Below are 25,426 nucleotides of genomic sequence, written 5' to 3'. Positions count from 1 at the left end.
ACTACCTTGAAAGTACAATTTGAGGTTAAGCTGTCTCGTAAATAACCTCAAATTTAAGAGGGTCTTTGCTAGGTCAAACTTAGTACTTGGAACAAAAGACATGCCTTTCCTAAGAAGGCTAAAATATTCATTTGTTATATTTCATTCAGTACAGTTGTAAATGGTAAATCCATCTTTTTCTATTACTTCACATTCCAAGTCATGTTTGATATTCATAGCATCATTAGGACCCAAATTAAGCTCAAACAATTCACTCAATTCTAAATTGCCTACAGTTAGTTCCATTTCCTCTCCTGAGCATTCCTCCAAGGCCTCCTTTGCTGCTGTTGTCTCCCCACTTGGTTCCAGCCTCCTGACTGGTTCTGCTGTTTGGAACCTGCCTGATTCCTCAGATGTTCCAATCGTCTGAGTGGATTCTCTAAAAAAAATCAGTCCCTTGTTGTTCACCCCCATCATTTAATTCATTAGGTAAAATTTCTTCCCTTCCATTCCCTCCTTTAGCTTTCTCCCCGGTTGAAACATCCTTACTTGCCATAGACTGCCCGTTAGAATATGCCACATTATTTAAATAGTCTTGGGTGTCACGGGCCAATTTACGTTGCTTAGTTTCAATACTTTTTTAACAAATTTTTCAACATCAAACAAAACTTTGTTACAATTCACTCTATATGGTTCAAACAAAGCATCCTCAACAATAGATTTATTTAATTCATTCATTTTTTGCTGTAAATCTTTGATTTTAATGTCATTGTTTCTAATAATAATGTCCAACATCTCTAAACCAGTCCGATCAAAAAGAGATGTTAACTCACGGTATGCTGAAGTCCCACATTCAATACCCATAGGAAGTTTCCAAATATGTAGTCCTTTTGGTACTGCTTTAGTTCCATGGACTTACGTAGAAACATATTATCCATTTGTAGAGAACGAAACTTGAAACAAAGTTTTTCAAAAGACGCCACCTGTTCCTTCCAAGTTGGTGTATAAATGTTCATATTGGTATTGCCTTCAGACCTTCATCCCCACTCCACTTCTGGAATGCAAAACCAATTGTTGAAATCTTTGTCTAGCCCTCTGTTCCTTCCAGCTACGGTAACACTGTCGCTCAAAGAACTGTTTTGATTGCTTCCAATAGGAGAATGTAAAGTAAACAGTTCTGCTTGACTGTCAGTAAGTGTACGTTCCTGTTCATGACTTGTAGTCCCCTTCTCCTTAGTAAGTAATGTTGTTAAATTCTTTATGGACTCCAAAAGCTGTGCCAACAGATCTTCCATCATTAATAAATGACAAGGAACGTTACAAAAGTTACATTACGAAAAATAGAAAAATAGAAACTTTGACAATAAGAGCACAAACCGCGACTGTAAACGGAATGGTTTAAAAACTAAAAAACAAAACCAAATCAGGTCATTGACCCTCAAAAACAGGATTTTAAAAGAACACAAACATTGAAACCGTACCAGTCACAATGAGTTTAATGCTCCAAAATGCGAACAACTAAGCACTTTTGCCAAGGTAAAAACCAAAGGCATCCTCAGAGTTGTTCATACAATTGCATTCTCTGCTTTAAATACTCATTCAAATAGTCAACAGCCAATAACAATTAAGTAATGAACACTTTAAAAACACACTAACATTACAAAAATTTTTTTAAAAACCAATAGATTTTCATTACACACAAAACCTCATTCATTAAATCCTTGGAGGAAGTACAACAACACTGAAATCAATAATAACTATAAAGATAAACTAATACATTCTCCTAGTCATTGTTTAACTACTTGGACACACAAAATAGTAATAGTAATTAATATTACTTATTAAAACATTTATTGTGTTTAATTTTCAAGAATGGCTTTATTGAAATAAAATCATTCAAACCTGGGGGGGGGGTTGTAGCATTGGTCCGTAATTGCCACACGGACACACAGGCTTCCAATACTGATTCCCAATCACCCCCACATACATTTTCAGCCATTCTATCAATGATAAAGAATATAAATTTGTTAAAACTGACTCACCTAATAGAATGAGAATAAAGGGCATTGTGGGGGTCTTTGTTTTTAATTGCCCTCACATGTTCACTGATCCTGTCCCTTAATCACCGGAAGGTCTTTCCGATATAAAAACCGGGCCAGGAAAGACAAGTTGCCACATACACCATCCTCTTAGTATTATAGATCATTGACATTTACAAGGGATATTTGGGCAAACTTGTTTCCTGCTTGTTCCTTGACCTGTCAAAATGTTTTGATACAGTTTCTCACCCTGAGCTCTAGTATAAACTGATCAGCTTTGACTACCCCCTTTTTCATTACTATGACTCAATCTGCAGTCTGTAAAATGGCAGAATACTCTCTCTCCATACCTACAAGTCTCCACTGGTGGACCCAAGGCTCTTTTCTTAGTCCCCTCTTCTTTATTATCTTTATCAATGACCTCCATACCTCTTTTGGTCCAGCCTCTCTTATATAAAATGCTCATGATTCTACACTTATATGTGTACCTAATAACTTGCCTCAAGACCTCCATATAATGCAAGAAGCATTTTCTTCAGTTGAGAAATGGCTCCATAACACCCAGCTACTACTCCACCCTAAAAACAAAGTTACTTCTATTCTTCACCAAATCACACATGCTTGATAAAATCAGTTTCAACTTCTTCGAGCAATTACAGATGATAACTTTAAATTTGCTATGCATGTTCAAAATAACATAAAAAGTCACCAAAAATTAGGAATACTGTACAGGTGTAGAAACATCCTTAAGAACACTACCAGCACCTGTCTTGCTACTACCTACCTTCTCCCATCTATCTTATATGGTGCACCCATCCTAACCAACCTTCAGGTGACTGTTAAAAATAAGCTGAAAGCGTGTTATAACAAGGCTGAAAAATTTGCCATACTACAGCCATTACTGTATTGCCATTGAGGCTTTGAATTGGCTGGAACTGCCTTACCACTTAGATTACATGCAGCTTATCTCCACATGCAACAAATTCAATGACTGCTTGCTTGTACTCCAGTTTTACATTCCTATCACCCTAACAGACTACTTTAATCTAATGAGCAACATCTCCTCAGCATACATAAACCCCACAAATCCTCTGGCCAATGTTACTACACATACTCTGTCTCTAAAAATGGAATTCTATCTTTCTGCAAATTATATCTACCTCTAATGTCTCCCACTTCAAATGACTACTAAAAGACCACCTAAATAAAACCTAGCTCAGCTCCTGCACTACCCTTGGCTGAACCAACCCCTCCCTCCATCCACCACCAGCATATTTTGACTATGTTCAGACAGAAGGAATTATTAAAATCTATTTCTTATACAAAGATCAAATATAATTTTGCCAAGGTTATATTATCTAGTCATCTCTGTTCCAAAGAGTACACTTAAGTGTGTTACGAACTGCAACTTGTGAAGACTTTATCTATCAACAGTGTTCTTTTTCAACTTGTTATAGCTGCACAAATATCTGCACTATATATGTATAGGTTCGTACTGCATTAATTGAAGCTGAATTGAAATTAGTTAATACGTCGTTCTTTTGTGTTAAGCTTTATAATAACATTATTTAACTGTAACCATATTCTGTCAACATGGAGCTTTTTCCCTTGGACTCTGCTGAAAATGGGATATTATCCCATTCGGACATTCCAAGTAAACAAATTTAAATAAAATAAATAAATAATTAAAAATGTTAAACTGATGTCAGATTTGGTCACATGGGAATTTGATGAATTTTTTAGTCAAATTCCTACTCAGTTATATATCAGAATGTTTATCTGTCAAGACTGTATACTTTTGAGGGAATAAGGAAGTTTTCCTCTAAATCTCAAGTCTGACTTATTTCATAATTAATATATTTAAGGAAGACAGAGTGTAGGGCATTTACATGATTCATGGGGGTATGGAAAGGGAAACTATCCCCCTTTTCTGTGTTGGTTTTTAATGTCAGTGCCTGCTAGTGTTGGCTTTCTTTTCTTATGTTTTATGGTGTAATCATAATGACTTCATTGAGTTACTATGTATCCAACGTACAGAATATCATAACATATAAAAGGTAAACTGACCAGGCATAAAAACATGCAACCACTTTTCAAGTAGTATATTTCATAGTTTGTAGATTAGTACTAGGATAACTGCCCTTGTTGGCCATTTTAAGCCTAGCCAATTACCCCATGTGAGAATCAAACCCTGCACCTCATGTTTGCAAGGTAAACACCTTAACCATGACCACCTTGATCATAATGACTTCATTGAGTTACTATGTATCCAACTTACAGAATATCATAACATATGAAAGGGAAACCAACCAGGCATAAAAACATGCAACCACTTTTCAAGTAGTGTATTTCATAGTTTGTAGATTAGTACTAGGATGACTGCCCTTGTGGGCCATTTTAAGCCTAGCCAATTACCCCATGTGAGAATCAAACCATGCACCTCATGTTTGCAAGGTAAACACCTTAACCATGACCACCTTGATCATAATGACTTCATTGAGTTCCTATGTATCCAACTTACAGAATATCATAACATATGAAAGGGAAACTGACCAGGCATAAAAACATGCAACCACTTTTCAAGTAGTTTATTTTGTAGTTTGTAGATTAGTACTAGGATGACTGCCCTTGTGGGCCATTATAAGCCTAGCCAATTACCCCATGTGAGAATCAAACCCTACACCTCATATTTGCAAGGTAAACATCTTAACCATGACCACCTTGATCATAATGACTTCATTGAGTTATTATGTATCCAACTTACAGAATATCATAACATATGAAAGGGAAACTGACCAGGCATAAAAACATGCAACCACTTTTCAAGTAGTGTATTTTGTAGTTTGTAGATTAGTACTAGGATGACTGCCCTTGTCGGCCATTTTAAGCCTAGCCAATTACCCCATGTGAGAATCAAACCCTATATCTCATATTTGCAAGGTAAACACCTTAACCACGACCACCTTGATCATAATGACTTCATTGAGTTACTATGTATTCAACTTACAGAATATCATAACATATGAAAGGGAAACTGACCAGGCATAAAAACATGCAACCACTTTTCAAGTAGTGTATTTTGTAGTTTGTAGATTAGTACTAGGAAGAACCCAGCCACTGGGGATGCAGAAGCCAGTGCATTCCTTTGTGCCAGTCCCAAGCCCGGATAAATGGGGAGGGTTGCGTCAGGAAGGGCATCTGGCATAAAAATTCTGCCACATAACTTATGGCGCAAAAATTTCATATTTCCATACCGGATCGGTCGAGGCCCAGGTTAACAACGACCGCCACCAGTGCTGTTAGCCAACAGGGTGCTGGCGGAAATTGGACTACTGCTGGTCAAAGAAGAAGAGGAGGGTGAAGGCATGCCTGAAGGCAGGAAGAGAGGAGGAAGGTTAGGAGTGTAGCAGTGAGGGTAGGAACTTTGAATGTTGGCAGTATGACTGATATAGGAAGAGAGCTAGCTGATATGATGGAGAAAAGGAAGGTTGATATATTGTGCGTGCAAGAGACCAGATGGAAGGGAAGTAAGGCCAGGTGTTTAGGAAACGGGTTCAAATTGTTCTATCATGGTGTGGATGACAGGAGAAATGGAGTAGGGGTTATACTAAAGGAACAATATGCCAAGAGTATTTTAGACGTGAAGAGAGTGTCTGACAGAGTGATGTTTATGAAGCTCGAAACTGATGGTGTAATGATGAATGTTGTTAGTGCATATGCTCCACAAGTTGGGTGTGCGATGGATGAGAAAGAGAAATTTTGGAGTGAGTTAGATGAAGTTGTGGTGAGTGTACCCAAGGGTGAGAGACTAGTGATTGGAGCAGACTTTAATGGGCATGTTGGTGAAGTGAACAGAGGGGATGAGGAAGTGATGGGTAGGTATGGTGTTAAGGAGAGGAATGCAGAAGGTCAGATGATTGTGGATTTTGCGAAAAGGATGGACATGGCTGTGGTGAATATGCATTTTAAGAAGAGGGAGGAGCATAGGGTGATGTACAAGAGTGGAGGAAGATGCACACAGGTGGATTATATCCTATGTAGGAGGGCCAGTCTGAAGGAGATTGGAGACTGTAAAGTGGTTGCAGGGGAAAGAGTAGTTAAGCAGCATAGAATGGTGGTCTGTAGGATGATGTTGGTGATCAAGAAGAGGAGTAGGAGTGTGAGTGCAGTGCCAAGGATTAAATGGTGGAAGTTAAAAAAAGGGTGATTGTGAAGTGGAGTTTAGGGAAGAGTTAAGACAGGCACTGGGAGGCAGTGGAGAGTTACCAAATAGCTGGGTAACTACAGCAGAACTAGTAAAGGAGACTGCTAGAAAGGTGCTTGGTGTGACATCTGGACAGAGAAAGGAGGACAAGGAGACCTGGTGGTGGAATGAGGAAGTACAGGAGAGTATACAGAGGAAGAGGCTGGCGAAGAAGAAGTGGGATTGTCAAAGAGATGAAGAAAGTAGACATGAGTATAAGGAGATGATGCGCATGGCAAAGAGAGAGGTGGCGAAAGCTAAGGCTAAGGCATATGGAGAGTTGTATGAGAGATTGGACACTAAAGAGGAAGAAAAGGACCTGTACCAATTGGCTAGACAGATGGACAGAGCTGGGAAAGATGTGCAGCAAGTAAGGGTGATAAAGGATAGTGAGGGAAAGGTACTCACAAGAGAGGAGAGTGTGTTGAGTAGATGGAAAGAGTATTTTGAGAGGCTGATGAATGAAGAGAATGAGAGAGAAAGAAGGTTGGATGATGTGGGGATAGTGACTCAGGAAGTGAAACAGATTAGCAAGGAGGAAGTAAGGACAGCTATGAAGAGGATGAAGAATGGAAAGGCTGTTGGCCCAGATGACATCCCAATGGAAACATGGAGGTGCTTAGGAGAAATGGCAGTGGAATTTTTAACTAGATTGTTTAATGAAATTTTTGAAAGTCAGAGGATGCCTGAGGAGTGGAGAAAAAGTGTTTTGGTGCCTATCTTTAAGAATAAGGGTGATGTGCAGAGCTGCAGTAACTACAGAGGGATAAAATTGATCAGTCACAGCTTGAAGTTATGGGAGAGAGTAGTAAAAGCTAGGTTAAGAAGGGAGGTGATGATTACTGATCAGCGGTATGGTTTCATGCCAGGAAAGAGCACTACAGATGCGATGTTTGCTCTGAGAGTGTTATTGGAGAAATACAGAGAAGGTCAGAAGGAGTTGCATTGTGTCTTTGTAGACTTGGAAAAAGCATATGACAGGGTGCCTAGAGAAGAGTTGTGGTATTGTATGAGGAAGTCGGGAGTGGCAGAGAAGTATGTAAGAGTGGTACAGGATATGTACGAGGGTAGTGTGACAGTGGTGAGGACTGCAGTGGGAGTGACAGATCCATTTAAGGTGGAGGTGGGATTACATCAAGGATCAGCTCTGAGTCCTTTCTTATTTGCAGTGGTGATGGACAGGTTGACAGATGAGATCAGACAGGAGGCCCTGTGGACTATGATGTTTGCAGATGACATTGTGATCTGTAGTGAGAGTAGGAATCAGGTTGAGGAGACTCTGGAGAGGTGGAGATATGCTCTAGAGAGCAGAGGAATGAAGGTCAGCAGGGCTAAGACTGAGTATATGTGTGTAAATGAGAGGGAGGGTAGAGGAATGGTGAGGATGCAGGGAGTAGAGTTGGTAAAGGTGGACGAGTTTAAGTACTTGGGATCAACAGTTCAGAGTAATGGTAAATGTGGAAGAGAGGTGAAGAAGAGAGTACAGGCAGGGTGGAATGGGTGGAGAAGAGTGTCAGGAGTGATTTGTGACAGACGGGTACCAGTAAGAGTGAAACGGAAGGTCTACAAGACAGTAGTGAGACCAGCTATGTTATATGGGTTGGAGACAGTGGCATTGACGAAAAGGCAGGAGTCAGAGTTGGATGTGGCAGAGTTAAATATGTTAAGATTTGCACTGGGTGTGACGAGGATGGATAGGATTAGGAATCGGTATATTAGAGGATCAGCTCATGTTGGACAGTTTTGAGACAAAGCAAGAGAGACGAGATTGCGTTGGTTTGGACATGTGCTGAAGAGGGATGATGGGGATATTGGGAAAAAGATGCTAAGGATGGAGCTGCCAGGTAAGAGGAAAAGAGGAAGGCCTAAGATAAGGTTTATAGATGTGGTGAAACACGACATGCAGGTGGTTGGTGTGACAGAGCCCGATGCAGAGGGCAGGAAGAAATGGAAAGATATGATCAACTGTGGCGACCCCTAACGGGAAAAGCCAAAAGATGATGATGATGAGATTAGTACTAGGATGACTGCCCTTGTGGGCCATTTTAAGCCTAGCCAATTACCCCATGTGAGAATCAAACTCTACACCTCATATTTGCAAGGTAAACACCTTAACCATGACCACCTTGATCATAATGACTTCATTGAGTTACTATGTATCCAACTTACAGAATATCATAACATATGAAAGGGAAACTGACCAAGCATAAAACATGCAACCACTTTTCAAGTAGTGTATTTTGTAGATTAGTACTAGGATGACTGCCCTTGTGGGCCATTTTAAGCCTAGCCAATTACCCCATGTGAGAATCAAATCCTACACCTCATATTTGCAAGGTAAACACCTTAACCATTATGCCAACCTCCCTCCCAAGTAGTGCATTTTGTAGTTTGTAGATTAGTACTAGGATGACTGCCCTTGTGGGCCTTTTTAAGCCTAGCCAATTACCCCATGTGAGAATCAAACTCTACACCTCATATTTGCAAGGTAAACACCTTAACCATGACCACCTTGATCATAATGACTTCATTGAGTTACTATGTATCCAACTTACAGAATATCATAACATATGAAAGGGAAACTGACCAAGCATAAAACATGCAACCACTTTTCAAGTAGTGTATTTTGTAGATTAGTACTAGGATGACTGCCCTTGTGGGCCATTTTAAGCCTAGCCAATTACCCCATGTGAGAATCAAATCCTACACCTCATATTTGCAAGGTAAACACCTTAACCATTATGCCAACCTCCCTCCCAAGTAGTGCATTTTGTAGTTTGTAGATTAGTACTAGGATGACTGCCCTTGTGGGCCTTTTTAAGCCTAGCCAATTACCCCATGTGAGAATCAAACCGTACACCTCATATTTGCAAGGTAAACACCTTAACCATGACCACCTTGATCATAATGACTTCATTGAGTTACTATGTATCCAACTTACAGAATATCATAACATATGAAAGGGAAACTGACCAGGCATAAAAACATGCAACCACTTCTCAAATAGTGTATTTTGTAAATTAGTACTAGGATGACTGCCCTTGTGGGCCATTTTAAGCCTAGCCAATTACCCCATGTGAGAATCAAACCCTACACCTCATATTTGCAAGGTAAACACCTTAACCATGACCACCTTGATCGTAATGACTTCATTGAGTTACTATGTATCCAACTTACAGAATATCATAACATATGAAAGGGAAACTGACCAGGCATAAAAACATGCAACCACTTTTCAAGTAGTGTATTTTGTAGTTTGTAGATTACTACTAGGATGACTGCCCTTGTGGGCCATTTTAGGCCTAGCCAATTGCCCCATATGAGAATCAAACCCGACACCTCATATTTGCAAGGTAAACACCTTAACCATTATGCCAACCCCCCCCCCCAAGTAGTGTATTTTGTAGTTTGTAGATTAGTACTAGGATGACTGCCCTTGTGGGCCATTTTAAGCCTAGCCAATTACCCCATGTGAGAATCAAACCCTACACTTCATATTTGCAAGGTAAACACCTTAACCATTATGCCAACCGCCCCCTCAAGTAGTGTATTTTGTAGTTTGTAGATTAGTACTAGGATGACTGCCCTTCTGGGCCATTTTAAGCCTAGCCAATTACCCCATGTGAGAATCAAACCCTACACCTCATATTTGCAAGGTAAACACCTTAACCATGACCACCTTGATCATAATGACTTCATTGAGTTACTATGTATCCAACTTACAGAATATCATAACATATGAAAGGAAAACTGACCAGGCATAAAAATATGCAACCACTTTTCAAGTAGTGTATTTTGTAGTTTGTAGATTAGTACTAGGATGACTGCCCTTGTGGGCCATTTTAAGCCTAGCCAATTACCCCATGTGAGAATCAAACCCTACACCTCATATTTGCAAGGTAAACACCTTAACCATGATCACCTTGATCATAATGACTTCATTGAGTTACTATGTATCCAACTTACAAAATATCATAACACATGAAAGGGAAACTCACCAGGCATAAAAACATGCAACCACTTTTCAAGTAGTGTATTTTGTAGTTTGTAGATTAGTCCTAGGATGACTGCCCTTGTGGGCCATTTAAGCCTAGCCAATTACCCCATGTGAGAAGTTTGTAGATTAGTACTAGGATGACTGCCCTTGTGGGCCATTTTAAGCCTAGCCAATTACCCATGTGAGAATCAAACCCTACACCTCATATTTGCAAGGTAAACACCTTAACCATTATGCCAACCCCCCTCCCAAGTAGTGTATTTTCTAGTTTGTAGATTAGTACTAGGATGACTGCCCTTGTGGGCCATTTTAAGCCTAGCCAATTACCCCATGTGAGAATCAAACCCTACACCTCATATTTGCAAGGTAAACACCTTAACCATTATGACAACCCCCCCCCACACACACACACACCCTTAGTGTATAATTTGCCTTTGTTCTCTTTCTTATGTTTTGGTTCTGCTAGATCTACAAGTGGTATTTTATGAAGAACTGATATTTTCAGAGCAGTATGCATGCAGGCACAGGTGGTATGTACCTGTAAATGTCTGTCCCAGAGGAATACATATAGACCTCAATAAACAGATAGGTAGTTTGAATAGCCTTAAAGATTTAGTTTGTATTTTTCAATGATGCTAGCATGTGGGCGAAAATACATAAGTGGGATGTGCAAATATTTCTACAGTATTTTTGCTATTGCTATTGTATTCTGACATGCAGCCCTTTAAACATCTCACAGAAATAAAACATATGGCAAAAAATAATAACAAACAGTATGCCATATGCATTGCATCTTATAGATTTTCCTGCTGTTTGGTTGCACTGCTTCAGTTACCTAGTCTCCTGTAAGACAAGTGCAACTGAGAAGTAATGGGCGGAAGAAGGAGGAACTCTAATCCACTTATTAGCTTGCTGGTAATCTGCCAGGAAAGCTTATTAATGGTGTGTCTCATAACCTTAGTGACATCATCAAAACTGATTGTATAAAACAGTTGTGATGTCGGCAAGGGAATAAGAAACTCTTCAGAATTTCACAGACAGACGTAAACAGGAGACAAAGAAAAAACTTGATTCAGTATCCCACATATTACAAATCCGTGTTAAGATGGCAAATGCTCCAAAACGTTGCAGGTAGGATTTCAAGAAATGTAGACATCTGAGACTGTTATAAAGTAGAACATGTTTTACAAGAGACTGACATTTTTGTACATACTGTATTTTACCTCTCCACCCCCTGCCATGATTACAATAAATAGATTTCTTCGGCTATTCTTTTAAATGCATGATGCTTTATTTTATATTTAAAAAAGACAGAGAAACTAGTGATCTTAAAACTTTGTTGATGAGCTCAGTCACAATAATTTCCAAAAATCATGAAACCCAGGTGGTATCCCAAAGCAACAAGCCTTTATTCGTCACAGACAAGCAATCTTCAGTAAAAAAAAATCTGAAATATTTTATCAGTGTTAAAAATATAAGCTTTTGTATACTTATAAGTAGGTGTGGAAAATGAACGTATTGTTTCATTTTAAACCAGCCTATTCATGGCAAACAACATAAACAGGGCAGTAAAAGTGCATTTAAGAACACAAGTACCCACCCCCACACACTACTACTAGAGCAAACTAAATCCTAGTTAATGAAAACACTACCTATCTATTCGCAACCCACATTCCAAGATCAGGTATTAAGAAAAGCATAACATATACATAAAAAGATACACACAAAAAGACTTTTAACTAAAATCGCTTTCGGCTAACTAATGCAATAAAGCCATCATCAGGCCACAAGCCTACACTCTGAATTTTTCCCCAGGATCTGGAATCATTCGAAGAAACCACTCACAACACTTGAAGAAAAAGTGCTTAACAGAGGACTTAATTCATAAAAGCTGATATGTTTAATACTGTTAAATATTTCTGATTTTTTATTACTGAGGATCGCTTGCCTGTGACAAATAAAGGCTTGTTGTTTTGGAATACTACCTGGGTTTCATGATTTCTGGAAATTACTGTGACTGAGCTCATCAACAAAGTTTTAAGACCACTAGTTTCTCTGTTATTTAATTTTTCCTCAACACTCAAGGTGGTGATGTTGGAACTAGACAGACTCCTGTGCTTGTTCATTTTTTATTTTTATTTTATATTTTCACTCCTGAATTACAAGTGTTTGCTGAGACGCTTTTTCTTTAGCTTAGTTCACATTTCATTTTCAGGTTTGTACAACTTTCCACCTTGTTGTACTATCTGGGTGTGTCACAGAACTTCGCAATACTTCCTGATGCTGCTTTTGACAAATGTGAAAAATAAAAACACAAAGACATACTTAATAATCTAAACAAAAGCATTGTTCCCAACCCATACTAGCTTAACAAACTCGATGGGTAAGTCATTTACAATGATCTCGATATTTTGGCAAAAACTTTAACTGGGGCATGTGGTTTATTTATATATTGATTCATCCATTCATTCATTTTTTTAATTATCTGAATATATGAAATTGTCCTTGCACCTTTTTCAGCCACAGCTTGAGACACATGAATGTGGATAAATACAATATGCATCTACAGTTTAGATCAATCATTCAGTCAGTGTTTTGGGGAGAGAACTGGAGTAATAATAAAGAAAAATCACACAGACACAATGAGAACATTCAGATCCCACATATGCAGTATAAATCAGGACTGAATTCTGTTGAATCTGTGATTTTTATAGGAAGTCTTTCTGTGCCATCTCCAATCTTGAAGCCATAGCAGATGCCTGTATACAAGCCATACATTTTGGCTTTGTCATTGGGCAAAACAGCAATCTTGTGGTTACGTTTTGTGCAGGTCTTCAGCTTACTACAATAACACACAGTGTAAGGATAATCCTCTATGACAGATGTCTGCTGAGCAGTATTGAATTTGGCAAGCACATGAGTGGTCTGTCTGAAATACCCAGAAGGCAAAGCAACCTGCTTAATCTTGGTAAATCAGCTTTTGAATTTTACTAATACCGACGGGTATAAACTGAAAATGGAGAAGAGTGCTGACAATTTATTGGCATTTCAGGATAGAAGAAATTATTTTCTCAAAGATGCAGTAAACAAAATTAGTTTACCCCTTAAGCATGAATAGAGATTTACATGCAAAGTCCAAAGAGGTGGGAAGGGCAGATTTAGGGGCAATATTACAGAAGAGAGCCGCTTTTTTATGGTGCATTTGATGGCAGTCAGGTGGCATCTTTGCAACTTCCTGAAGTAGGCTGTTTTGCCTGGCTTAATGTTATGCATATTATTTTCAATTGGTTATGCACATCATAATCTGACAAGTGATATGATGCTTTGCACGTTGTCTATGCCTTGTCTTTGTTGCTTTAAGTATCCAGGACATTGGACAGGCCAAATTTAAACTCCTCTGTAAGGCTTTAGGAAGATGGAAAATGACCTCAGGATACTACAGCACCTCTTCATTCAACCTGTGTGGGGTGACTCATGTGTGGTACAGTAATAACTAACTCTTGTTTTAACATGAGGGACCTTGTCCCCCAAGTGTCAATTTTTTTCGTGCCAAAATTAATGGTACTGGGGAGGTTAAAGCTGGCAGCAGCAAAAATGAGAGTGTAATAATTTAACCCAATGCTACTAGAATTTAAATTAAAAACAAAAACATTATTGTGTGTCTAATCCTGTTAAATCTAGAACTACTTGCATACCCTTCCTAGCCTAACTTTGTGTGTGAAATCCACTGATGGGCAAGAATTGGAAATAGCAAGAGAGAAGCTAGATTGCATGGGTGTTACCTTGGCAGAAGTTCTGAACACAGTTGCAGTGACCTTCTTTAGCCAAATAAATTGATGCTTTAAAAGCCTTAGCATAAAAAGTGTAAGGAGACTCGGAAAAAGTCAAAGCTATTACTGTAAGCAAATAGAGGCCTGAGCAGGTTGAAATTGAGTTAACACAGACAATGAAAGAGCAAAGGTGTGAGAGATGTAGCCCCCCCCCCACACACACAACTCCCATGTGTGAGGCTGCACCTCCTGCATTCCTGCTTCTCTAATTATAACCCATCTTCAATATGCACAGTATGCAAACACCAGCACACCATCAAACTGCTACAGCAAAACTCTAAAAAATCAGCAAATTAGCAGAGACAAAATAGTGTGTATCTCATTAGTTTAAAGGAAGGAGTAGATTCAAAGAACTTGATGCCTTCCCAGCAAAGACTTCCTAAAGGAAATGCAGATTACATTGACTGTACCAAAAGGGCGACAGACCCCTAAAATCTTTGCCAGATGTAGACTAACATCCTTGCCAAATACAATTCAGATGTCTTAAATATCTTGACAAGAAATCCGTACTTCACATTATCAAAGAGGAAAAGTGCTTTCAGTTTCTGGTCTGCCAGGTGATACTCTTTCAGGACTCAGCCTTTAAAACTACACAAAAGAGGAAAGCCTTTGCTTGGATTAGGCAGTTGTATTATAGAAGCAACATTTAAGTACCCATTGAGAATATGAATACAGATTAAGTAGAAAAATTAAAAAATACTATTTCAAAATGTCCAGCTCTGTTATGATGCTTTAGAAGTCTCCAACATACTGGAGAAAATCCAGGAGAATCTATCTGCTGGCCTGCTAGCACCCCTTTTATTAACCCCAGTGATTACCAATTTCTCAGAATTGTTAACCAGTTCAGTTGAATTTACTGTAATCCCAAACATTCATGCCTTCCCCACCTCATCAGCCCAACAGAAAGGACAACATGCGGGGTTGAGATAGATGACCCTAGCTTGCACATGAACTCCTCAGCATGGCAGTTGTTCGTGATCATCACTAGCAGCCCTTGTACTGCCTTGGAAGCTGATTATAAACATGGCATAGAAATTGTTCCAGTTCTATGTGCATATGAGAACCACATCAGCTCAATATCATTAACCCCCTTTTTTCTACATGGGGTCAGAGTGTGGTACCAACTGTTGTTATATCTCATTTCAATGTCACTCTCCAGCTTTATCAATACTCACATGTGACTCTCACAGGTCATCTCTCATAAAGTCCATCCACCTCTATGCTGGACGTCCTCATTTCCTCTTACCTTCTTCCTATCTGTCCCAAATCTTCTTCTCCAGATTATCTTCTGCTTTTCTTCACATGTGCCCAAACCACTGTAATCTGTTCTCTTTGAGCTTCTCTACAATTGGAACTATTTTAGCTTCTACCCTGATGTCCTCATTTCTTCAATTGTCCCACAGTGTGCATCCTGCCACCCATCTGAGGCACGTCATCTCCATCACCTCTAGCCTGCTGCTCTGTCCTTACTGCCCAGGTTTCTGCACCTTGTAGTAGTATTGGTGACACCACTGTTTTGTACACCTTACTTTTCAGCTTATTTGGCATTCGTCTGTGATATATTGCCCCTGACAGCATTAACTGGTACCAGGATGATTAAATGCACAAGCACTCAAAATGTAAGGGCTATCATCACTCCCTGAAAAAGACATGCTTTTAGCAAAATACTAAAAAAAATCTATGGACCAGCACTACCTTGAGCCAAGAGATCAAGGTTACTAGAAATGATGATGTGTAACTTTTTGAAGGTGGGAGACGTAATTATGGACTGGACAGCTCTACATGATCTTTGATACAGAGACCTAATATTAAGCATATCTTTGCGGTGTTAATTCATCACTTTTCTAACTAGCAATTCCAAGTGAATACTAGTTTCCTTGAATGTTGCTTTTTTTTAGATTTTCATGTAAAATTCTCATTAAATTTAACTGACAGTGATGTGTGGTATGCTAACAGTTACTAATTTGACACTGCAATTTTGCTGCAGTGTATTTGGGACTACATTGCTTGTACTCTATAACAGGATGGGTCTTCCATATTGGTGGGTTTTGACTTTTTTTGGTACTGTGATTTGTGGAGTATATTTAACTAAGAGGTATTGGGATGTAGGAGGGCTTTCCCTTCTACTAAAACCATTCTGTTTAGGTGCCTGAACACTATGTTTGTTGGAACTGCATTTCTACACTGAAAAATATGGTTTGATCATTCAGTTTCATTTGTGAAGTAGTTCAGACTACTCTGATCTGGTAACATGAATCCAATATTAATACACGAGAAACTAGGACGGAGCTTGTTAGCATCGTATACTGGTGTCATAGTGATAGGACATGAGCATTTTCAAGGGTGTCTACCCCAAACAGATCATTTATTACAGAGGTCATCTATGGCACACATGGTGGCTTCCCAATATTCTTTACTTCTTTGCTCATATTTGTCACAGAGTTTAGCCTGGATGAAATGTCTACGCTCCTAAGATTGGACTTTGAAATACTTTCTTATTCCACAACAAACAGGCCATCCCTGCCAGGCGAAAGAGATGAAAAGGGTTTTACAATTAACACAGGACTATAAGGTAAACGATGTGTGGTGAATTAGTCTCCCTGAGGAAGTAGGAGTTCTCTTTTTCTGTCACATCTCAGTAGTCCCATAATAAACTGTACTATTAGTAACTGTCTAAAGAGCTGGTCGAGGGGGTGGGTGATGAGCAAATGTTCCATTCTCAGTTACAGACCACAAAGCCGCTGTCTGCACAAAGACTGAAACATGCATGCCCACAATTAGTAGGGTTTTGCTTAATTGGCCTGAATGTAACCATAAAGACTTAAGAAGTAAAAAAGTCAGGAACATCCAGAAGCCATGTTGCTGAAACACTTGAAGTCCTTAAGGGGTCATTTGCATATATCCCATGGCCTTCCATTATGGCAGGTTTGAGGTATCACACAGTCAGAACTCCAGCTTGGCTAAGTTTTTCTTGCCCTTTTTTACTGAATGGTTTCTCTGGCTGACCTTCTTGCCCTTTGGTTTGCACATTGGATTGTCCACCATCCCAAACTCATATTTCCAAATTGTGAAAGGATGACCTTTTGGTACTCAGCGATGGACAGTCTTATAATCAATGGAGTAGAGAATGTCTATCTTCCTGTGGAGGGATACTCTAAAATTAGAAATATTGCTTTAGCGCCATGAAAGGATGAGTTGTGACAATTTTAGATAGAAAACAAACAATACCAGAATTATTGTGAAGGTAGCATTTAAGAAATGTGGTGCAGCCTGTTTTATGGATAAAACATTAGTGACAGCATGTGGTAAGGTTCAAGTATCAGAAGAAGGTAGCTAACCTGTATTTAAAGACTGCAGTAGTATATGCCTACGCACTTGGCAGTCAACCAGGCAAATTCATAGCACATAAATTAAGGCAATGTCATAGTAGCAGTGTGATGTGTACTTGATGAAAGCGTGCTGAGTACAATTCCCTCATTGACACTCAGGAAATACATCAAGTCTTCTATTCCTTTTACTTTCAGCTATCTCATTTGCACCAAGCATGCCAGTTACACTGTATTCTGCTTCATGCCTGCAGTGTTAGTTGTGGCTGCCTTAAATCATTAAATCATTCGACCTTCAGTGCCTGAAGGGCAAATCACACATGGCTGGGTTGTTACAATGTAGCTTAATCACAGTATTGAATTTGTAGTATTCAGTGCCATAATAAACAGCTTAAATGTAAGGAATTAATTTATATTAAACAAACAAAGCAAAATGCTGCCTTACTTGTTTAATTTAAAAGATTTCTCTCATATTTAAATCGAATCCTTGTCATCTCTGGTGATGTGGAGGGATAAAGCCCTGTCTATGGTCCAGGTGACCCAAATTCAGTTAACAGCTTGTGTGCTTGCCCATTCTGGGACAAGGGAGCATGTTGGGTGGAACTGTAGGGTGCATGCTGGGTGTATTTTTCTTGAGTCCTGGTGGAGGCCAAGGACTCAGACAAGATCACCATGCTGGATTGCATGAGTGACTTGAGGCATGGTTGCACTATAATCAAAGGTGTGCATGTCCTCAAACAAGCTACACTTCATGGCTAACCTGACTTACATTGGAGATATTAGCCTGCTGGAGAAGAGGAATAAGTTATAAAATCCCTGTCTACATGCAAGTGATGCTGCTGGCTACTAGCCTCACTTCAAAGCTCCTCTCCCTAAAAAACAATGACAGCCTCAGTTAATACTGTCATTACATAGCATCCCCCAGTCTCCTCCTCTCCCATCAGGCAGTACTAGTAGGGGAATGGAAGCTGCGGCACAGCAGCCAAAGTAGCTAATGGTAAGATGACCCCACAAATTTGAATGTAACTCTAATCAGTGGCTCCAGGCAAAAGCTGTTCACCCTGTCGGTCCTCAGAGATGTGATACCTCATTAAATGAGAGTTTGCAGGTGTGAATGAGCTATTCACCTCTCTAGCTATTGACTGAGCTAATGAACATATTCACATAGCAAACCTCCTTGCAAGTCTTGAACTCCTGCAAGTAGAAACAAGGATTCTCATTCCCAGAATATACCAGTCAATAAAAATGAAGTCTTGAATGCAATCTAACAGATGCCTTGAGGGAAAGTTCTTCATCCTTATGGCATAAATATTGATTTACATAAATTGATTCACTACCAACTGTCCCCTATTCTTTCTTGACATACCTGCAACTTTAAAAACCTTCTTAATTACAGTGCTTCTCAAACTGAATAAATATACAACACAGATAAGTACTTATCATCTCATCTCCCTCATTAATGTGGAAGCCAAACTACATGGCAGGATTTTCACACAGCCGAGCCCAATCCCAGGTACTCTTTATATAAAGCAGGAATAGTGCTAATCACCTCTGAGACATTATTACCTTAATACAAAGGTCACAGGTAGTCTTAGGCCCAGCTTCAGCATTCTTCATTAATTTTGAGAAAGCTTTTGACTCCATTTACTGGAACTATATTTAGAAAGTAAAGAAGGTTTTCAGGATTAAATTCTTGTAAATGACATCAGTCCATATGTGTCTCTCCATTCCTTAGTGTTATTCAGTTGTAACATATTAACACTGTTCTTGTTCTTGCCCTAGAGATCCCCATAGTGTGTCCTTCTTCCTTGCTTCTTCTGTTCTTTGTTGTTCCTGCCAGTTGCAACCTGCCTTATATGGTTGGCAACCACAGAATGAGGAAGTGAAAATTATATTGTATGCTGATTATTGTTTAATAATTTATGCAGATCCAGTGACTGATATTCAGGTAATAATAAGGATTCTGAATGACTTTTTCACCATATTAATGTGGTGAAAAATGAAATTTGTCAACTAACCAACATGCACATGATTTTCAAAATGCAAACCTCATCCTATTGTAAGTCAGATGGTACAATACCTTTCTAAAATACCAGTGCATACATCCTTCTATCCATCCATAACCCCATTTTCCCATGTTTACACTTGGTGTCAGAGTATCATATCAACAGTAACAGTAACATAGAGCCAGTGTTCCCACTGCTGGGTGTCTGCCACTTTTATTCTTCCATTGTATACACACACATACATACTCACACCTGTGGCCTATCTGGAGTGCCCAATCCACTTTCTGTATTTCTTTGGAATGTAGAAGTAAACCAGAGAAAACCCAACAACAGGGAGGACATGCAGACTCTGCACAGAAGGGACCCCATAAAAACTCTTGCTGTGAAGCAACAGTGCTATCAGATAAGCCATTATGTTGCATGTGTGTGTGTTAGTGATTCCTGCGTAGAGAAACTGATTTTAAAATTTGATGCATTTTTTACTATCATTATTATTATTTCAGAATGTTGGCATATTTGTAAAGCTATATTTAAGCTCTGTGATCTCTGCAATAAGAGCACTTCACATGGCATAAAATGTGTGAAACGTATTCTTCTTCTGTGAAAAAAAAAAGATAAAAGGAAAAGAAAAATGTATGTAACGAACTGTAAAGTGTAACTTTCTGCAGGGTTCAGGTAGGACCTAACTGCTTTTATGTAATTAATTTACACCAGCATTTAGAATCAGAAAGAAAAAGAAAGGCTACAAAATACAATTACAAGGCTCTTCAAAGGAAGCAGTCACTGGTATTCAAATGAGAAATTTGGTCCATTGCATGTTGAGGCCTGATGGCTGAAGAATTAGTTTTCTCTGAAAAAAGTGATATAATCAGAAGGAAGCCCTCAGTTTCCTGTGAGAACAGAATGATTAGCAAAAATATATATTAGGAAGTGAAGTCAATTTAAAGAGAGCCTTATCTTCTTGAATGACTGTGATAAGCATGACTATGTTGCTGTGAAACCTCCCTCTGTCTAATTAATATTTGACTTACTTAAAACAGTTAGGGACATAGTCCTGCTGGACCCCTGTGTATAATTAATATTTTACTTACTTAGAACAGTTAGGGACATAGTCCTCCTGGACAGAGCCAGTTATGATATTTAGTTTGTTAGATTTGCTAGAATCAGTTGGATTTTTCTTGAAGTATTTCTGTCCCTGTACCTGATTATTGTTTTCTGTGCTTTATACTTAATATGTAAACACTGTCTTTACTTCTTTATTTAAGTAAAGTTTTTTTATTTATTAATTTTGAAGATCTTGTGACTGGTATTTATTTATGCATTATTATTTATTATCAGAGAAGAGAGAATTATTTAGCACTGTAGGTTGGCAAGTTGTGATATCTATCTCCAACAAAGTCAGATCACTTATAGCATACTACCAGTAAGGTATTATTTTTATAATTTATATTTGGTTATTAATAAAGAGTGGTACTACATCTGGTATGATTGTCTCCTAAGCATATGTATTGTCAGGATAGTTTTTCCATGACACAAAGGAAGTAGTGAGGAAGTGTAAATTCCTAATACCCTTCCCTGGGAAGTGTGTGTGTGTGCATGTGTGTGTGTGTGTGTGTGTGTGTGTGTGCGTGTGTGTGCGTGTGTGTGTGTGTGTGTGTGTGTGTGTGTGTGTGTGTGTGTGTGTGTGTGTGTGTGTGTGTGTGTGTGTGTATGTGTGTGTGTGTGTGTCTCTATGTGCATGAGTGTGTGTGAAAATAATATTTTTTTTCAAAGCAGTTGTGCTAAGGAGCGATGGAAGATACTGCGGTTCAAACAGAGAGAGAGAGTGTTAAGAAAGTGCCCTAGGGTGCAACCCAAAGACAAAGTATTGTAAGAGATCAGTGTATATCTCTAATATGGGTGTCAGTGCTGGAAGCCATACACAGAACAGCAGTGCACATTCCCTTTGTACACTTAGACTCAGATTGCATTTAATGAATTAGTTATTAAAAAAGATTTGTGCCCACTTTTTCTTTTTTATTTCATCCTCTTGCACACCAGTGGTGAGCCTTGATAGATCATTCTTGTGGTGACCCACATACATAAATTGGGACAGTGAGGCAGAACCAAGGGTCATAGCCTCTGTCTCTCACATCTCTGGGTATCTAAGTTTTATGGGAAGCAAAGGAGAAGAACTGAAGGTAAAAGGTTTGTATGTCATCTCAATAAGAGGGCAGTTCTAACTTTTAAGACTTAGGAATATAATCTCATTCTTCTCCTTTACAACTAGCTCTTCACTACTTCTTTGGCAGCAAGTCTTTATGAGGCAGACGGGAAGTTACCATTCATTAGTATTACTCATAGGTTCATAGACATATACTAGGCTAATGACCACTGGGGCCTTTATAAACCTAGATGTGAAATCCTATAGAATTGGGTCCCTGTATATCATTGGCATTTATTAAGAGGGGGTATGTTAGTTTTGGAAGTTTCTAGAGGCAATGTGTTGGGGGGTATATTAATCTGGGCATTGCTGTCTGCCTCTGTTTATCACAGACATGTAGGCCAGACCCAGGGTGAATTTCCAATTTCCTATTCATTGGTCAAGGTTACACTTAAATAGAGTTAGGGATGGACTCTGTTTCACATGGATGGGGAGCCTGTCCAAAGCATGGGATCCTATGAGACACATACCTGGCTTACCAATATGTCTTATTTATGTCACAAGCAAAATTTAAATCTTTGGATCTAGTAGTTCTACTCCCACTTACTACAAATGGTATATCTTTAGCTCTACTTATAGTCATCATCAGACTAAAGAAACCTTTAACTCATTCCAAATGCTGACGTGTAGCAATCCCCTTATTGAATTATCTAATACTAAAGAATATAAGTTATCTGAGCAGATGAACACAATGGGAGAGCAAAAGGATGTTTTTGTAAACCAAGTTACTACCCCAGGTTAAAAGGAAGGAGGTATTTGCTTCACTTACATGACAGTAAAGTACAGCTTGAGTCAAGTAGTTTTTCAGAAATTCTTGCAGCTCTGCAATGATACCTTTCGATCTCCACTCAAAGTATGGAAAGGTGTTGATGCCCTTCTGTTTAAAGGATACCAGTCTACCTTATGGAGTATAGAGAGCATTTCCTCTACAATGGAAGCTTCTCATCTGTATAAACTGCTTATACAACAGAACGCAGAGATTTTACACAAACTTGAAAAGGAATTTACAATATTATATGTTATATCCCTGACTCTAATGCTATTCACCCACCTTCTCAGCTAATGGCTTTCCAATACTTACATAATACCCATTTCATTATGGTGAATATTTGTTTGCTGTTTAATGGTGGACAACGGACCCCCTTCCATAGTACAAAGATTAGGTATAGTTCAAATGTTCATTGTAAGGGGTATGAACCAAAAGGACCAGACTCAAAGCATATATTTTGCCACTACCCACAGACACAAGGTGTCTGTGATGTGCTGTGCTTCCCTTGTGGTCTTTATGTTATTAGGCCTGCAGATCCCAGTTCTGACAAAGCAAGGTTCACCCTAACCCACCCCTGTGTCATTAGCCAGAAATGTAAAGATGGGCTTAGGTTCAGTGAGCAGCATTTGTAGTACAATTACACTTGGCTTCAGACTGGAAAATGTATTTCAAATTACTTCTGAGATATTTCTGTCCTCTATTGATGGCCATACAAAATTCTTATTTCCTGTTATTCAGCCCACTTCTACTATTTAATGACTTTAATAAGAATCATTGGCCTCCAAAGTAAAGACAGAGTAAATTAGTGTTTATTCTATAAGAAGCATAGGCCTCCAAAGTAAAGACGGAGTAAATTAGTGTTTATTCTATAAGAAGCATAGGCCTCCAAAGTAAAGATGGAGTAAATTAGTGTTGATTCTATAAGAAGCATAGGCCTCAAAAGTAAAGACGGAGTAAATTACTGTTGATTCTATAAGAAGCATAGGCCTCGAAAGTAAAGACAGAGTAAATTAGTGTTGATTCTATAAGTAGCATAGGCCACGAAAGTAAAGACAGAGTAAATTAGTGTTGATTCTATAAGAAGCATAAGCCTCGAAAGTAAAGACGGAGTAAATTAGTGTTGATTCTATAAGAAGCACAGGCCTCGAAAGTAAAGACGGAGTAAATTAGTGTTGATTCTATAAGAAGCATAGGCCTCAAAAGTAAAGACAGAGTAAATTAGTGTTGATTCTATAAGAAGCATAGGCCTTGAAAGTAAAGACGGAGTAAATTAGTGTTGATTCTATAAGAAGCATAGGCCTCGAAAGTAAAGACGGAGTAAATTAGTGTTGATTCTATAAGAAGCATTAGCCTCCAAAGTAAAGACAGAGTAAATTAGTGTTTATTCTATAAGAAGCATAGGCCTCCAAAGTAAAGACGGAGTAAATTAGTGTTGATTCTATAAGAAGCATAGGCCTCAAAAGTAAAGACGGAGTAAATTACTGTTGATTCTATAAGAAGCATAGGCCTCGAAAGTAAAGACAGAGTAAATTAGTGTTGATTCTATAAGAAGCATAGGCCTTGAAAGTAAAGACAGAGTAAATTAGTGTTGATTCTATAAGAAGCATAAGCCTCGAAAGTAAAGACGGAGTAAATTAGTGTTGATTCTATAAGAAGCACAGGCCTCGAAAGTAAAGACGGAGTAAATTAGTGTTGATTCTATAAGAAGCATAGGCCTCAAAAGTAAAGACAGAGTAAATTAGTGTTGATTCTATAAGAAGCATAGGCCTTGAAAGTAAAGACAGAGTAAATTAGTGTTGATTCTATAACATTTTGCTGGGGAATTATATAGTTCTCCAATTCCTGTTTCATTGTAGCTGAAATCATCAAAACAGTTACCCCAACCATTTGTTTCATCTGACCCTGTCAATATTTTTCATAATGAACATGTAACAAAAAGAGAAGGATATTTCTACTTGTTCCCACTGATGTTTGATTTTACAGTTAGTAAAGTTAGAATTTGTGGTTGTGAAGGTAGGGAAAGTTGCTGCTTTTTAGTTTTATTTTTTCATTGGATCAAGGATCAATGGTCCATGCTTGATGTATTGCTATCTGATGATAGGTTTATCAGTGAACCAGTATAAATCCAAGCATTGTGATGCCATTTTTATGTGCATACTCACACTTTGGCTCTCCATATATTTCAATGTTTTTTTAGATATCCTGGTGATGCAAATGCTAGCAATTCTACCAATATGCTGCATCTTCTGCTATTGTAGCCGCAGGTGAACAATGACGTTTAAAGTCTTTACTGTCTTAATCTTACTGGTATTAGATTAATTCTGTTTCTGACTGTTTGTGTGTGCACCTGTTTCATCCCAAAATTGTCAGTATGATGTTTTATTGTCAATAAAATGCATCTGCTAAAAATAAACAAATTATTGGTATCACAATCTATACCCAAACAGCATCTACTTCTCAGAGGAATCCAATAAATGTATCTATTTACTTTATTTATCTTTGTTGCCTGATTTAGTTCTACTAGGCTACACAGCTCTCAACCTCTTGGCACAAAAAAATCAGGACCAAGTCAAAAATAATGGGAGGAAAGCACCCAAAATAGGGGCAAATTTTAAATATTGCTCTTATAAACTTAGAAAGTTGCTAGAATAAAAGGACTGATGTTACCATGCATTTTCTTAAGGATATAAAGTCTGAAACTCAAATGCCTGTCATTATATAGCAAATTCAGTCCTCACTGATTTGCCACAAAGATACAGAAAACCACGCATTTTATGAGGAACAGGCCAAAAATATGAGGCAAAAATCTGGACAGTTGAGATGTAAGCTTGGTTAAGAGTTTTTTTTTTTTCAAAGGAGACCTGAGCTGGTATTATGCTACTAGGGGGAATTTGGCCATGGTATTGGGGAACTTCCCCTACTCTTTGGAGCTGCTAGGTGGGGCCATAGGGCTCTGACATAATCAAGAAAGAGGTCTAAGGGAAGCAGCAACATGGAGGAGGAAAGAAATGCTGTGGAGAGTTTGCAGGTAAAA

At 38.6% G+C, this 25,426-nt stretch overlaps 1 protein-coding gene across 1 annotated transcript in view; it reads left to right on the top strand.

Moving 5' to 3' along the window:
- The first annotated feature begins 11,348 nt into the window (after positions 1 to 11,348).
- The window catches only part of LOC122790696 (purine nucleoside phosphorylase), a 759,528-nt gene continuing 745,450 nt past the window's right edge, over positions 11,349 to 25,426 (top strand). The window contains exon 1 of the mRNA XM_044058237.1: positions 11,349 to 11,389. Coding sequence (XP_043914172.1) covers positions 11,364 to 11,389 — 26 coding nt within the window. The 5' untranslated portion in view covers positions 11,349 to 11,363. The remainder of the gene's footprint in view (positions 11,390 to 25,426) is intronic.

Source organism: Protopterus annectens, chromosome 16.part0 (genome assembly GCF_019279795.1).
Source record: "Protopterus annectens isolate FY-2018-M chromosome 16.part0, PAN1.0, whole genome shotgun sequence".
In the NCBI taxonomy this organism is placed as follows: domain Eukaryota; kingdom Metazoa; phylum Chordata; order Ceratodontiformes; family Protopteridae; genus Protopterus; species Protopterus annectens.
The sequence above is the reverse complement of the archived record's forward strand: the minus strand, read 5'-3'. Positions and strand labels throughout refer to the sequence as shown.